This window comes from Sciurus carolinensis, chromosome 3, assembly GCF_902686445.1.
Source record: "Sciurus carolinensis chromosome 3, mSciCar1.2, whole genome shotgun sequence".
In the NCBI taxonomy this organism is placed as follows: Eukaryota; Metazoa; Chordata; class Mammalia; order Rodentia; family Sciuridae; genus Sciurus; species Sciurus carolinensis.
In genome coordinates this window covers 82,677,117-82,691,618 of record NC_062215.1, presented here as the reverse complement: position 1 = coordinate 82,691,618, position 14,502 = coordinate 82,677,117, and the positions used below count along the sequence as shown (strand labels likewise).

The 14,502-nt window shown below is 33.5% G+C and overlaps 1 protein-coding gene across 3 annotated transcripts in view; it reads left to right on the top strand.

Annotated features, from left to right (window-relative positions):
- The window catches only part of Dpp10 (dipeptidyl peptidase like 10), a 1,299,115-nt gene extending 1,285,009 nt beyond the window's left edge, over nucleotides 1–14,106 (top strand). For all 3 annotated transcript variants that reach the window (XM_047546244.1, XM_047546243.1, XM_047546245.1), the window contains exons 22-26: nucleotides 5,177–5,276; nucleotides 5,522–5,580; nucleotides 5,685–5,757; nucleotides 9,479–9,552; nucleotides 11,407–14,106. In XM_047546244.1, the coding sequence (XP_047402200.1) occupies nucleotides 5,177–5,276; nucleotides 5,522–5,580; nucleotides 5,685–5,757; nucleotides 9,479–9,552; nucleotides 11,407–11,541 (441 nt within the window). In that variant the 3' untranslated portion in view covers nucleotides 11,542–14,106. The remainder of the gene's footprint in view (nucleotides 1–5,176; nucleotides 5,277–5,521; nucleotides 5,581–5,684; nucleotides 5,758–9,478; nucleotides 9,553–11,406) is intronic.
- Nucleotides 14,107–14,502: the final 396 nt, after the last annotated feature.

The window sequence follows — 14,502 nt, the reverse complement described above, 5'->3', positions numbered from 1 at the left end:
AGAATAGATAGTGCATGAGGGGGAGGGTCATGGACATTTGAAGAAGAGAATTAGGTTTACAAATGTGAGTGTATGTGGAAGCTACTTAAAACTTTATTGATGAAATTAATCATTCAATTTTTTAATTTTTTTTCTATTTAGTTATACATGACAGCAGAATGCATGTTGATTCGTTGTACACAAATGGAGTACAACTTTCCATTTCTCTGGCTGCACATGATGTAGAGTCACACCATTTGTGTAATCGTACGTGAACATAGGGTAATGATGTTTGTCTCTTTCCACCATCTTTCATTGTTGAGAGTTATTGTACCTTTTCAATTGACAGAGGACTTTTCAGAGTTTCAGACCAACTGGAGTGCCTTCTAGATTTTGAAGTTTTTAGTATATATAACCTGAAGAACATATCAAGGCTGGTATTAAAATCTAAGTAACTATAAATGTTAAACAAACAACAGATTAAATGCAGAACAGTATAGCAAAAATTGCTTTTTGTAATATATTTTAAATTATTTATTTGAAATTAATTCATCATGTGTTATAAGAGATGAAGTTCAGAAAACATCACACAGGCATAAATTTATAGGAAGCACCTCCTTTCTCTCTAGTTGGGTCAGTGTACCTTTTTACTATATTTGTGATATAATTTAAACATAATATAAAAAATATGTATCCATGAAAATATAAATCCTGTGTAAAATTGCAATCTTTGCTCCTCCCAGACTTTTTATTAAATTTCTTACATCATTTTTTTAAAAAGGAAAAGGAACATTTTTTTGTAGTTTCACCAAATGAACTTTTCAAATCATAATATAATTTTATTTATATTTTATAAGTAATGTTATAATGCATGGAACATGGGTATTTAAAAATCAATTGTAGTGAATGTCAAAATGTGATCACTGGGAAACCAATAAAATGTTGACTCAATGGAAACAGAGCATCCTGCCCTAATTATTGAATTCTTTGGATCCTTATCAAATCAAAAACAAACTCTAATTGACTACAAACTCAATAGGATGATCTTCAGTTTTAGGATCTGTCTGATGATATGAGTTGTTTTGAAAATTAAAATCATCATCTTTATATCTAACTAGAGCTTATAGCTGATACTTGCCCTCTTTCTGAATGTATTTTTCAAAAACTCTTTCATGATCCACCCTTGCACTCACTGAATAAATATAAAATGGTTGAGAGGAAGGTGAGTACTTAAAACTTAATTTATTCTAATTCCTGCCAGTGTTGATTTTCTTTTAAAAATAGAAACTGTTTCTCTGAAATAAATCAAATTAAAGTAACATTTTGGATTTGATTTTTTTAAATGCTTCAGAAAATAATTTATTCCATAGCATTCACTATCATTAAGTCTTAGAGGGTATTAAGCTTCATTAAATCCCAAATTTTCATATAAAAAATAGCAGAACACAACCCCTTGTGCAACAGCAATGGTTCATACCCCTACCTTTAATGTAATATTATAGGGCAGTAAGGGAGCACCCATTCCCAACAGATTACAACTGAATTTTTTTTCATGTCTCCCCCATTTTTTTTTAAGTTCAAATAGTCTAGAGGATTCTGATTGAAGCCATGTAGACATTTCCTAAATAATTTTAGTAAATGATTATGCTTTAAGATCTTGTTATTCAAAATGTAGACCAGCAGTGAGTTTGTTAAAAATAAAAACTCCTTAGCCCCACGCCAGATCTACTTAATTAGAATTTTCATGTCTAACAAGGTTCCCAAATGATTTTTTTCTAAAGTAAATTTATTCTGGAATATATGATGTATATGATATTGGAGGATACATTTAGATTAAATAAAAAAGTTCCTATAGTGGAACAAATGGACATTTCTATCATCTCACAGAGTTTTCTTTATTTGTTGTTTGTTTTTACTTTTGTGGCAAGAACAGTAAAATCTACTCATTTGGCAGGAGCCCTAATGTCAGTACTTATTAAAAAGATTTTACTCATAGGACTCATAGTACTTATGACATCTCCAGATTTGTTCATCTTATGTCTGATACTTTGTATTCTCTGACCTACCTCATTTTCATCCCCCATCCCACCACACATTATCACTTTTATTTTCTATTTTTATTGAATTTTTTTAGATTCCACATATTAGAAACAACATGCAATATTTTACTTTCCTTGTCTGACTTATTTCATTTTTCAGTGAGCATAACATTCTCCATCTTCATCCACTTTGTGGCAAATGGAAGCATCTCCTTCTTTTTAAAGGTTGGATAACATTCTGTTGTACCTCAGTTCTACAGTTTCTTTATCTGTTCATGAATGACACTTAGGCTGCTGCCATGTCTTGGGTATTGTGTATAATGCTGCAATGAACTTAGAAGTGCAGATATCTTTTGAGATAAAGATTCCATTTCCATTTGGTGTGTGCCCTGAAGAGCAGCTGATGGGTCATAAGGTAGTTCTATTTTTAATTTATTTAGAAAGTGTCATACTGTTTCTCTTGATGGCTCTACCAATCTACAGTTCCACCAAAAATGTACCTTCACCAATATTGTTATCCCTTTTTGACAATAGCTATCCTGACAGATGCGAATGATTATCTTGTAGAGATTTTGATTTGCATTTTCCTAATCAGTGATGTTAAATACCTTGTCATGCCTCTAGTGGCCACTTTTATGTCATCTTCTGAGAAATGTCTATTCAAGTGGTTTGCCCATTTTGTAACCATGTTTTATGTTTTCTTGCTAATATTTTATCAGGATTTTTTCTATATGTTCCAAATTTTACCCCTTATCAGATACATGGTTTGCAGACATTTTCCTAATCCATTGGCTGTCATTTCACTGTGTCATTGTTTTCTTTGCTGTACGAGAAGCTTTTTAGTTTGATGTAGTCCCATTTACTTTTGCTTTTATAGCCTGAGCTTTTGGTGCAATATAGAAGAAACCATTGCCAAGGCTGATGTCCAGGAGCTTTTCCCCTCTGTTCAATTCTAGGAGTTTTATAGTTTCAGGTATTCTTTCCATTTTGAGTTGATATTATATATGGTATAAAATAAAGATCTAATTTCATTCTTTTGTGTATGAAAATAGTTTTCCTAACACTATCTAGTAAGTAAACTTTCCAGTTGTGTCCTCTTGGTGTTCTTACTGAAGATTATTTAGATGTATGTGTTTGAATTTGTTTCTGGACACTCTTTTCTCTTTAACTGATTCATGTGCTTAAATCTGCCTCTCCAGAAGGCACTATTATTCTTAGTTCCTGGAGATAATTGCACTCTGAAAGACATGTGAAACTCAAGTCAGTACTAAACAACATAATGCCAATTTATTAACCTAGATTATTTGAGCATGATGTATAATTCTCTGGACAGACGATTTAATGATTGAGATATTCAGCTCTTCTCTCAAGATGATCAGCTTAAATAAACAACTAGTTGTTAATCAGTTGGAAGTTTGCTTGCCCACCATGATATTAAAACCAGAAAAGTTACATGCATGAAGTAAGAAATTCAGTGCCTCCCTCACCATGGGAAAGTCTCACCTGGGCCCCTGACTGTAACATCCTTTTTTTATCTCCATGATAGAGAAAAAGAAACAAAATACTGAAAATATTCCCTCTAGGGACAGAACTTTCAAGGGCCCTCCCCACTTTGACCTTAAAATAATTTTTTTTTTCTTGCTTTGCCCTTACTTCTTCATAATTTGTTTTTTATTTATGTTAATTCATTTCAACTGCTACTTACATATTACTGACCTAATGCTCATCCTGTCTCTCTCAAAGAGCAATGGTAAGGTAGTCTAAATCATTAAGGATACTTTTCTTTCCCTAATTTCCTAATTGTTGAAGAAGATTCACTCAAGCTTCTGAGTATGACTTAAATATTACAGAATAAACTGAAATTAATTTCCACAGCTTATAACTCAGTAGGTCAGTGCCTTACTATAAATTATTAAAATCTCCTCTGGAACTTTCCTAGCCAGATATTGGACTGCAAAGGAAAACTGGAAAATTGAATCATTATTTAAGAATTTATTGTTATATTAGTTCAAAAACATTTCAAGATGATGTTTTAAAATTAAATTTGTCTTTATCCAATTCATATAACAATGTTATTAATTGCATCCCATGACTTTTAATATTTAGTTATATGGAATATAGGGGAGGGAAAAGTAATTTTTCTCTCTACTCTCCATGTCTTCTTAGGTAGCACTCCCTGTAAATAATAATAATAACAACAATAACAAATACGTTTAGTAGCATATATAAATATGAAATATAACCAGACGAATGGAACATGTCTGGAATAGATCTCAAAGAACTGGTTTAGACTCCAGGTTTAAATACCATCATCTCTAAAACAGAAAGAAGAGTGAGGGTAAAGCCCAAGCAGAAGCACTTAGCAGGAAATGCACCATAAAGCACAAGTGAGGTTTGTTATGCAGGTAAAGTTAGTGCCTTCTTCAATGATGAGCTTCTCTAATGATTCCATGATCCCTGTCTTCCTGGTGCTGAGGGGCGACACCCTTGAAAACTAAGACTTCCTTTATAGATTAAAGTTCTCTTACAAAAGGTCAACTCTCTAGCACTGTTTTCAGAAATAGTCTTGTTCCTGCAGTTTCTCAGAATAGGCAGTTCAAATAATTCTTATGCCGATGAGGTATATTTGAGGTGGTAGATTCTGGTCCCCTACAGTCATATTTTGGGGTAGAATGTCCTGAGCCCCACCAGGAATTGAAAGCAGAATCTATATTTGTGATGCTATATTTTAAATATTTGATTCTTCTTTCCTAATTTTAAATAACAACCATTTTTATTTAAATTATATGTGTGTGTGAATATATGTATATATACATATACATAATTTTCTTAAAATGATATTTGATTTAAAGAAGGCTTTGTTTTCTTAGCTTTGAATTATTAGGGGCAGTTCCCAGATGTACAGTATGAAATCATGGAGCAAGTATTTGTCATTTGGTGATATCTAATTAATTTTCTATTTTACTTAAGTTTATTAAAATAACCTGTTAGATAAAAATTTAAACTATTCAAAATCTTCATTTGCACAAAGTGATTTTAGTGCATTCTTTTAAGTCTGAGAAATTATGATACATGTTGATATGTACATTAGGCACATTAGCAAATCATGATCAAACCCTAAAATATGTCCAGGGATAATTGTTCTAATTTTTTGGCAGGGGTATGGTGGTTATATTGCATCAATGATCTTAAAGTCAGATGAAAAGCTTTTTAAATGCGGATCTGTGGTTGCACCCATCACAGACATGAAGTTGTATGGTGAGTGTATTCTATAGACTAATGTAATATAATTTATTGATTTACAGAAAACAAAATCCCAATGCAGAGAATCTCAATTGAGCTCATTTATCATGTGTTATTAAAGCCTGTTTTGATTGTTTATCACCTCCCTGATTCAATTGATTTTACTGGAGCATGACAATTAAATTTGAAATGGAGGAATAAGTGATGGAATATGCTAGGTTTTTAGTTTATTCCTAACTTTCTTCTTTCTTGGGTCACAGCCTCTGCTTTCTCTGAAAGATACCTTGGTATGCCATCCAAGGAAGAAAGCACTTACCAGGTAACTAAATTAAAAATAACAGCGACTAGAATCTGCTCTAAAAATCGGGTCAAATTGCTTTTTGGTAGATCTATAGATACAGATGTTTGTGTTTTTCTTTATAGGCATCCAGTGTGCTACATAATATTCATGGCTTAAAAGAAGAAAATATATTAATAATTCATGGAACTGCTGACAGTAAGTATTATATTTGTTGCTACTGTTTGATGGAATGTGACCTTTTACAAAGGGATACATCGTAAAACTTGCTTACAGAGGGCTTATAAACCAAAAATAAAATTAAAAAATAACAGGAGGTGGGACAAAGAATGATGCATGATAGGAAGTGGGGAGAAGGAATTCAGGGCTAAGAGAGGAGATGATGAGCCTCAAACAGCAGCATCTCCAATAAAACTTCCTGAGATGTTGGGAATACCCTATCTGTGCTAAAAACACAATAGCCATTGACCTCTTATGACTGTATTCCATTTAGTGTGACTGAGGAATATAATTTTTAATATTGCTTAAATTTTACTAATTTTAATTAAATAGCCTCATGTGGCTAGTGGCAATGGCTACCATATTATTCAGCAGACCTGAAATGGAAATCAACCTATAAAACAGAAAAATAATGTAAAGGTGCAAGCACTGAGATGAATTTCTTTGTGAGGTTACTCATTTACCTGAAGTTAAAATAAAAGCTTCCTAAAATAGCAATTTTGTATCCCTTTTCATTTTTTTAATAATTTTAAACATGGTAGATGGATGTTATTGATATTACAAATGATAAATAATTACTTATATTCACATGAAGCTTTCAGGGCTCAAAGAACTTATATTTTTATTATCCTATATGATACCTCACAACAGAACGTTGAGTATTTATAGTCCCATTCACAGTTGAGAAAAATCAATTTCAAGAAAGAAACATTTTTCCAAGGCTATCTGACAAGTGAACCAGGAGAGTCCAGATCTTGAATCAATATTTTCTCAATCCTGAACTTGTTTTTGTTATCCCACCCTAACCTATCACAGTATTTTTTGCCAATTAAAAAAAAATCACTAAAAAGTTCTCTTAGCAAAGAGTATAGAGTATACTATCTCTGCAACTTACCTTTTAAGCATGTCAAGCTATAGTTATATCAGAGCTTATATCAATGTGTATGTGTGTGTATTATATATATATAATTATATAAAATATATAATATATAATACAATTACATAAACAAATTATATATAATATATAAAATGTGGGAAGAAACAACTAGCCCTTAGATAGAATTCTGTATGAAGTATGTGACTACTCCCTCTCAAGGAGCCAAAGTTAAGTTCCTTCCTTCCTTTATGATGGTTTGTATTTAATGTTGTGCTTTGAGAGTATTATATAGAAAAGAAGAGAACTTCACAATGAAAACTTGTCCTCCAACACATTAACCAGGGATGAAGTTTCATGTCAGCAGCTATGAGTCATGTTCATAGTAGGTATACTGCATATGAGGTAATGAGAATGACACTTCACCTATGTCATTCAGTACCCAAAATCTATAACCACAGTCTAAACTTGAGAAAAACATCAGAGAGGAAATCCAAATGAGGATTCTACTATATATCTGATCACTTCCCCTCAAAACTGTGAAGGTCATCAAAACCAGAGAAAGCCTAAGAACACCCCATAGATCAAAGAATACTAAGGTGCCATGATGTCTAAATATAAAGTGGTATGGATGGGACTCAGGAACAACAACAAAAATGTCAAACACTCAGGGACTACAAATAGAATAGGTGTAGCTAATGGTAGCACACTGATATCAGTTTCTTTTGCATGACAAAGGTCCCATAATAATGTAAGCTATTAACCTTGGAGGAATGGGGTGAGGGATATACATAACTCTTTGAATTCTCTTCATACCTTTTCTGAGAATTTTTAGATTTATAATAGTTTTAGCTGTTATAAATTGGAAGACTTTTCATTAAAAGACAGATTTAGATTGTATAATAATTATAAAATACCAGCATTGGATGAAACATGGTGAAATAGACTATAAAACTTTTGGAGGACTTTAGAATTTTATTTTAAGATATTAAAACTTTTTACTTGCACGTTAAGGGTAGTAATAATAAATAGCTCTTATTAAGTACTATGTCAGAAAATGTGCTGAAAGCATTTAGTTTTTTCTTATTCATTCTGCACAAAAATATTATATAGTGGGTCTTACTACATTCTTATTTAATATGTTGGATAAATAAATATTTTAAAAGACACACAACTGTTAATAAGAAAAAATAAATAAATAAATAAATAAATAAAAAGATTTGTTTGAATCCAGGAACTGAAGTTCTTATTTACTGTACACTGCATCCTCAGTCATGTGAATAAATTATATTCAAAGATAAATTAATTTACCCCTAGCCATCCCCCTACAATATGCTAGTGCTCTTTCAAATTTCTCTGTCAATATGATATTGCTATTCAGTAAATCACATTCCTATCTGGTTCACTCAGTTCTGGGCCTGGCTGTTCACCTACCTGAAAAAATAGAAATTCTGGTAACTTCAGAGGACTCTCCCCAGTGCCTATGCACAGGCACAGGCACCACACAACCTGCAAAACCCTGCAGAGGTCAAGGTGCTCTGTCAGTGACATTCTAATGTACCACACTTAATGTTATCTTGAAAGATTATTAACTAATTCACTCAGCCTAACAGTCTTTAATGTCCCCCATTTAGTCCTAGGAAAGAGATGAATGCAAACATCAACAAACTATGTACAAGACACTAAGCAGCAAAAAATCCAATTGGAAAATTTATTTGTACATCTTTTTACCTGAATCTATATGGAGAAATGATGGGGTTCATTATGTATAGCTTCCATATAATAAGCAAATGTGCTGTATAAGGGACTATTTTACCTCTCATTGCCCCTGTTAATTAACATTCCTAGTAGCTTACATTTACTGAGAAATATGTCCTTATTTAGAGTTGATGTGGTAGTTTTTCCATTAAATATAATAAGAAGAGGTTGGGAAAGAGCTTGCATGTTTTTAAAAGATTTGAATCATCATTTGATATCTTTTATCCTCTGCTATAGAATAATTATTTGGCATCATCTAACTAGAACATTAAAGAGGATTAAACCAGTGATGAGGTTGCCCTGGTTTGCAAAGACAGTTTCAAAATATTAGTTTAGGAGTAATTTGAGAAATGCAAAGATATATAGAATACAGAAGGGAATAGCCCAGGTGGCACAAGAGCAAAGTTCTGTGCACGAAGATTTGAGTGCTGTGCACGAAGATTTGACTGGTCCAGGATTTCACAGCTATTTGAGCCAACACAGTTACCAAATCTAGAGCTACTGCATTGCTTATTTCAAAGTGTTGGACCTTGTATTCAGGCAGAAGGAAGACAGAAGGAAGCAGGAATAACCAGTATGCTCTACATTAAATATTTAGCCCTTGAATAAGGAGATGTAGAAGATATGTACTATATTTTCTCAATATAGGGCATTCTGTTCTAATTTAATATAATAAAGCAGAATGCCATTATCTAACTGAGATTGGATGCCAGTAATCCTCTCAAAGGAATACAAAGCTATTTTTCTACATTCATATTTAGAAAAGACATTCACTATGTTAAAATCCTTATAAGGCATAAAACAATTGGAAATAATAAATGATATCTAAAGAAGTATATGTCGATACCATCCTGTACAGTAATTAAACCTTAGTCATCACTCCAGTAATACTGATTTAAATTTTTATAATATTAAAATTTGCCATTATATCTGACACCTTTCTAGTTAAAACCAAGGAATAGCATTTTAATTGTACAAAGTATGTAAAATACTTTATCTCTTTGAAAAAAAATTTTCTGATCCTAATAAATGTATTTTCTTCAAATGTCATAATTTAATTTCTTTCAGCAAAAGTTCATTTCCAGCATTCAGCAGAATTAATCAAGCACCTAATAAAAGCTGGAGTGAATTATACTATGCAGGTAAGCCGTTATTTAGAAGAGCATGGTGTTTGTCAGCCTTCCTTCATTATAAGTTACTTGAGATAACGTTATACAGAGGAAAGTTTATTTGTCCCCAGGATGAAGGTTCAAGTCCATGATCATTTGGCCCAGTTGCCTTGGGCCTGTCACAGGCAGCACATCATGGTGGAAGGACATGGGAGGGTAAAACAGATCACATCATAGACCAAGGAGCAAAGGAGTGAGGGAGGAGTTCAGGTCCCACAGTCTCCTTCAAAGGCACATCCCCAGTGACCTGGAGACCTTCCACTTAGCCTCACCTGTTAAAGGTTCTACCACCTCCCTAAAGTGCCTCCACGGGGAGCAAGACTTTAACACATGGGCTGTTGGAAAATATTCAAGACACAAACTATGCCAAGTGTCCTTGTCTAAATTCCTCTTTTACTTGTAAGATATACAACACCATTTCTGCATTCTTCTATTCTCAATGTAATTATTTTTAGTATGTTTTTTAGGTAATAAGTTTGTATTCTTTGTTCCCAATTACACTGAGAATGTGGGTTGTAAATGTCATAAACCTATTCAGAAATGTCCTCCTCAAAATTTGTATACTCTCAATATTGAATTTTTAGAAAGATTAATTTTCTATTTCCATCTGTCCCTTTGTCTTGTCTTTACTTTAAGAATGATTATTCACTATTAAGAATGCTTATAAAAAGTGGGAGAGAAATAAGTGTGGGGGGAAATGCTATAAGAAAAGAGGATAAGATAAAATTCTATTTCCAATTTTATTTATATCTGCACATTCACACATTTAATAAATATTAATCAAAGACTTACCTTAATAATGGTAAATGTGCTAGAGGGGTAACCATACATGCTTCATGCTATCAAAACCTTCCAGCTTGATGGAGAAACCACCAGAGAAAAAAAAGTAAATAAGTTTCTCACAATTGGAATAACCAATTGTGTTAGTTATATTTCTGTGTTCTGACAAATTATCTGAAATAAACTATGAGGAAAGATTGATTTTAGCTCATGGCTTTAGAGGTTTTTGTGCATATCTGCTTGACCCCATTACTTTGGGCTAGGAATGACACAGTGCATCGTGGTGGGTTTGTTCACCTCATGGCTCCTAGGAATCAAAGAGAGAGACAAATGGATCTGAAGTTTGAATATCTCCTCTGAAGGGCATGCTTTAGTGACCTAGCTCCCTTCCACCATGCTATACCTTGTAGTTTACAGCACCTCCCAATAGTGCCATCCAATGGAGATGAAGTCTGTAACATGGGCCTTTGTGGTACATTTCAGATATAAACCATGGCATTCGACACATGGCCCTCAAATCTCATGTCTTTCTCACAATGCGAAATATAGTCAATCCATGGAATAGGAAAGAATACCAAGGAAATGGACCAAGGCAAGACTAAAGCCCAATAGGGCAAACATTAACCACAATAACTCCATGTCCAGCATTCAGGATATTTGGTGGTATGATGGAAGCACCAAAAGGCTTGGGCATTGCTGCTCCTCTCTGTAACCAACAAATTCTAATTTAAATACAAAAGGAAATGAGACTGTGGTTAGACATGTTGATATTCCTTTCTTATTTTCTTCCTTCCTTCTCTCTTGCCTCCCTGCCTGCCTTCCCTCCCTTTTTTCCTTCCTTGGCTGTATTGGGAATCAAATTCAGGGCCTCACACATGATAAGCAAGCACTGTCTCTGAGCCACTGAGCTATATCTCCAACCCCTGGTTAGATAATATTTTTCAATGTCTGTATGCCAGAGGGGAAAAAGGAAAGAAAAAAGGAAATGAATGCTGAAGGTAAAAGTTTCTTTAATAACTTGAAATCATCTTCCCCTCAATGTCTTAGGTCTACCCAGATGAAGGTCATAATGTATCTGAGAAGAGCAAGTATCATCTCTACAGCACAATCCTCAGATTCTTCAGTGATTGTTTAAAGGAAGAAATATCCGTGTTACCACAGGAACCAGAAGAAGATGAATAATGGACCCTATTTATACAGAACTGAAGGGGATATTGAGGCTCAATGAAACCTAACCAAGAGACTGTCATATTGTAGATGCTCAGAGTTTCAAGGGCAGCTTAAGGAGATGACACTGGAACAGCACACTCAGAGATAATGAACTAGAATTTGAAGACCGAAGTCCAAGTCTACTGTGTTGCCAAGGGTGCAGAATCTGTTGCTTTGTAAAAGAAGGTCAAAGGGTTGGTTTCCTGGGAGAAATTAGTTTTACATTAAAGTAGGAATAGTGCATGTTTTCTTCTGTTATCCCCGTTTGTTCTGTAACTAGTTGCTCTCATTTTGATTTCAATAGCCACCACCATCTCTGCACATAATGCACAACTTACCGTCAGTACTACAGTCCCTGATCTCTGATGGCTGAGCTGCAGTCTAACACTTTCCTGTACCTTTACAATAAGTGCAATTCTTTCATTGTCTATTATTATGCTTAAGAAAATATTCAGTTAATAAAAGCAGAGTATTTTATGTAATTTCTGTTTTAGAAAAACATTATTAAATGAGTCGAAGGACATGTAGGAATATGGATTTCAGCACCTTCCAAAGTTCAGCCAGTGATCAGTAGATACAATATATTTAAATCACACGAGTGTATCTCTCAAGATACGTATGTACACGTGTGCATATACAGTGAATCTATCTTTATGTGTTATTCATGCTACCAAGGGTACACTTTTGATGAATTAGAAAAGATGCTCTTTTACAGGCTATAATGGATGCTTTGTTTAATGAGCCAAATATGATGAGACATTTTTTTCCAATTCAAATTCTAGCTATTGCTTTCCTATAAATGCTTGGGTTGTGTTTGGTATTGTTTTTAGTGGTTAATAGTTTTCTAGTTGCAATTTAATTTTTTGAATATGATACCTTGTCACATGTAAATTAGATACTTAAATATTAAATTATAGTTTCTGATAAAGAAATTTTGTTAACAATGCAATGCCACTGAGTGCTATTTTGCTCTATTGGTAGAGAAGACTTCTTTTTCAAACACTGGGTCCTTTTTCTCTCCTCAGTGCAGAATCAATTCTCATTTTCATTGTAAAAGCAAAAATCTGGATTATTTCATTTTCTAGTTTTTATTTAGTATTCCATGCCTGCCCAATTCATCTGTTACTGTTTAATTTAAATCCTTCTGGTGAGAATTAGAAATGAAATATTTTTATTCATTGGCCAAAAAGTTCACAAACAGCAATGTTTGCTATTTAATTTTAATCAAAGGCACAAAATGCATTAATTCCTGTGTTCTGTTGACTTGCAGCAGTAAGTAACTGAAGAGTGTGAAATAAACTGGACTGTGTAGAGTGAAAACAAGTCATGAGAATATGAACAGTGGTGACTGAAGTGAAAGAGCATCCTCTTACTTTGCATATGGGATCTTGCAGCAGATGCCTAAAAGTGTAACCAAGCTTTGAAAGGCAGGAAATCTAGGCAGTATGCTGTGTTTTCATGGTCAGAAAAAAAGTTTGTAGGCAAGACTGGATTATCATGTATCTGAATACCAGGAGGAAATTTCTGAATGACAAGAAATCTCTCAGTCACCCTCCTGTTTTGTCAAAAGATCAACCTAAAATCCTGGGTGTTTAGAAATATGTGAATCACTGATTGGGTCTTCCACTTTGCTTCTGGATGCTTTGGAATTATGTCTTCACTGCTCCATTAGATTCAACTTAAAATGGGAAAGGCTCTCTCCTCTAAAAGACCCATTTTAGGTCTTTTTCAAGAATAGTAAACACATTTTTTAACAAAATAAGTTGTAATGTTTAAAAGGAAAGTTTTGCCTATTTTATTAAGATGGAAAATTTCTTTTTAGGCTAATTTGAAGTCCAACTGAAGCTTTTTAATCAATATTTTAAATTTCAACCACTAGAGTTTTTTACAATGCAAATTATTATGTTGTCTGAACGATGTGGTTTTATTGAATGTCAATTTGAGTAACATTTAAAAAGTATTGACCTTTTACTGTTCATCATTTCTCGTTTTATTATTATTATCAATGTTTATCTATTTTTCAATTAATTTAATACAGTTTGTAATGTGAAAGACATTTGTCTGGGACCCACTTTCACCTTAAAGTCTAAGTAGATCTAAATGAAAACAACTGTTTAGTAGGAAGGTAGAAATTTTTTATCTTTGTGATTCTTTAAGTTCTAATAACTGGTCCACTATATAAAGGAAATGCTCACCAACACATACTCGCTGATTATCAAAGAATTTATGTAACTGGATTTTTCCTTTAATATTTGCCTTGGTCATAATCACACTATTTCAAACATATTTATGCATTCTGAAAGTGTCCTCAACAGCAAGCTTTCAAAGTGTTATTTTCCCTTTAAGAAAAACACCATGGTAAACTAAAAATGCTGTAACAAAATAAGTAAGCAATATTAACTCATTCATACAAACATATGACTAATAGTTTTTTAAGCTATTTTGCAAGACACAAGTGTTTTTTTACTTTGCTTCAATCAAGATCGCCAACTGGCAGGCATTGTGGCACATGCCTGTAATCCCAGCAGCTCAGGAGGCTGAGGCAGGAGGATCTTGAGTTCAAAGCCAGTCTCAGCAACTTAATGAGACCCTCAGCAATTTAGTGAGACCCTGTCTCTAAATAAAATATACAAAAGGGCTGAGGATGTGGCTCAGTTGTTAAGTGCCCCCACCCGTTAATTCCTGGTACCAAAAAATTAGAGACTAACAAATCCATGTTGGTCTAAATGAGTATTTTTTTAAGAACTGAAGGAGGGAGATACTCCTCCAATGAATCACTTTTACTTCTGCTGTCATAGAAATACCTCTGAAGGTCTTGCAGGAGCCTTTAGTTGTGGAACTATTAAAAATAAATTACCTAAGCATTGGTCCTAGACCTACAAAGAATCATTTAAGCCACTGTCCTTCTAATGATGGACTTTCAAACAGAGTTCC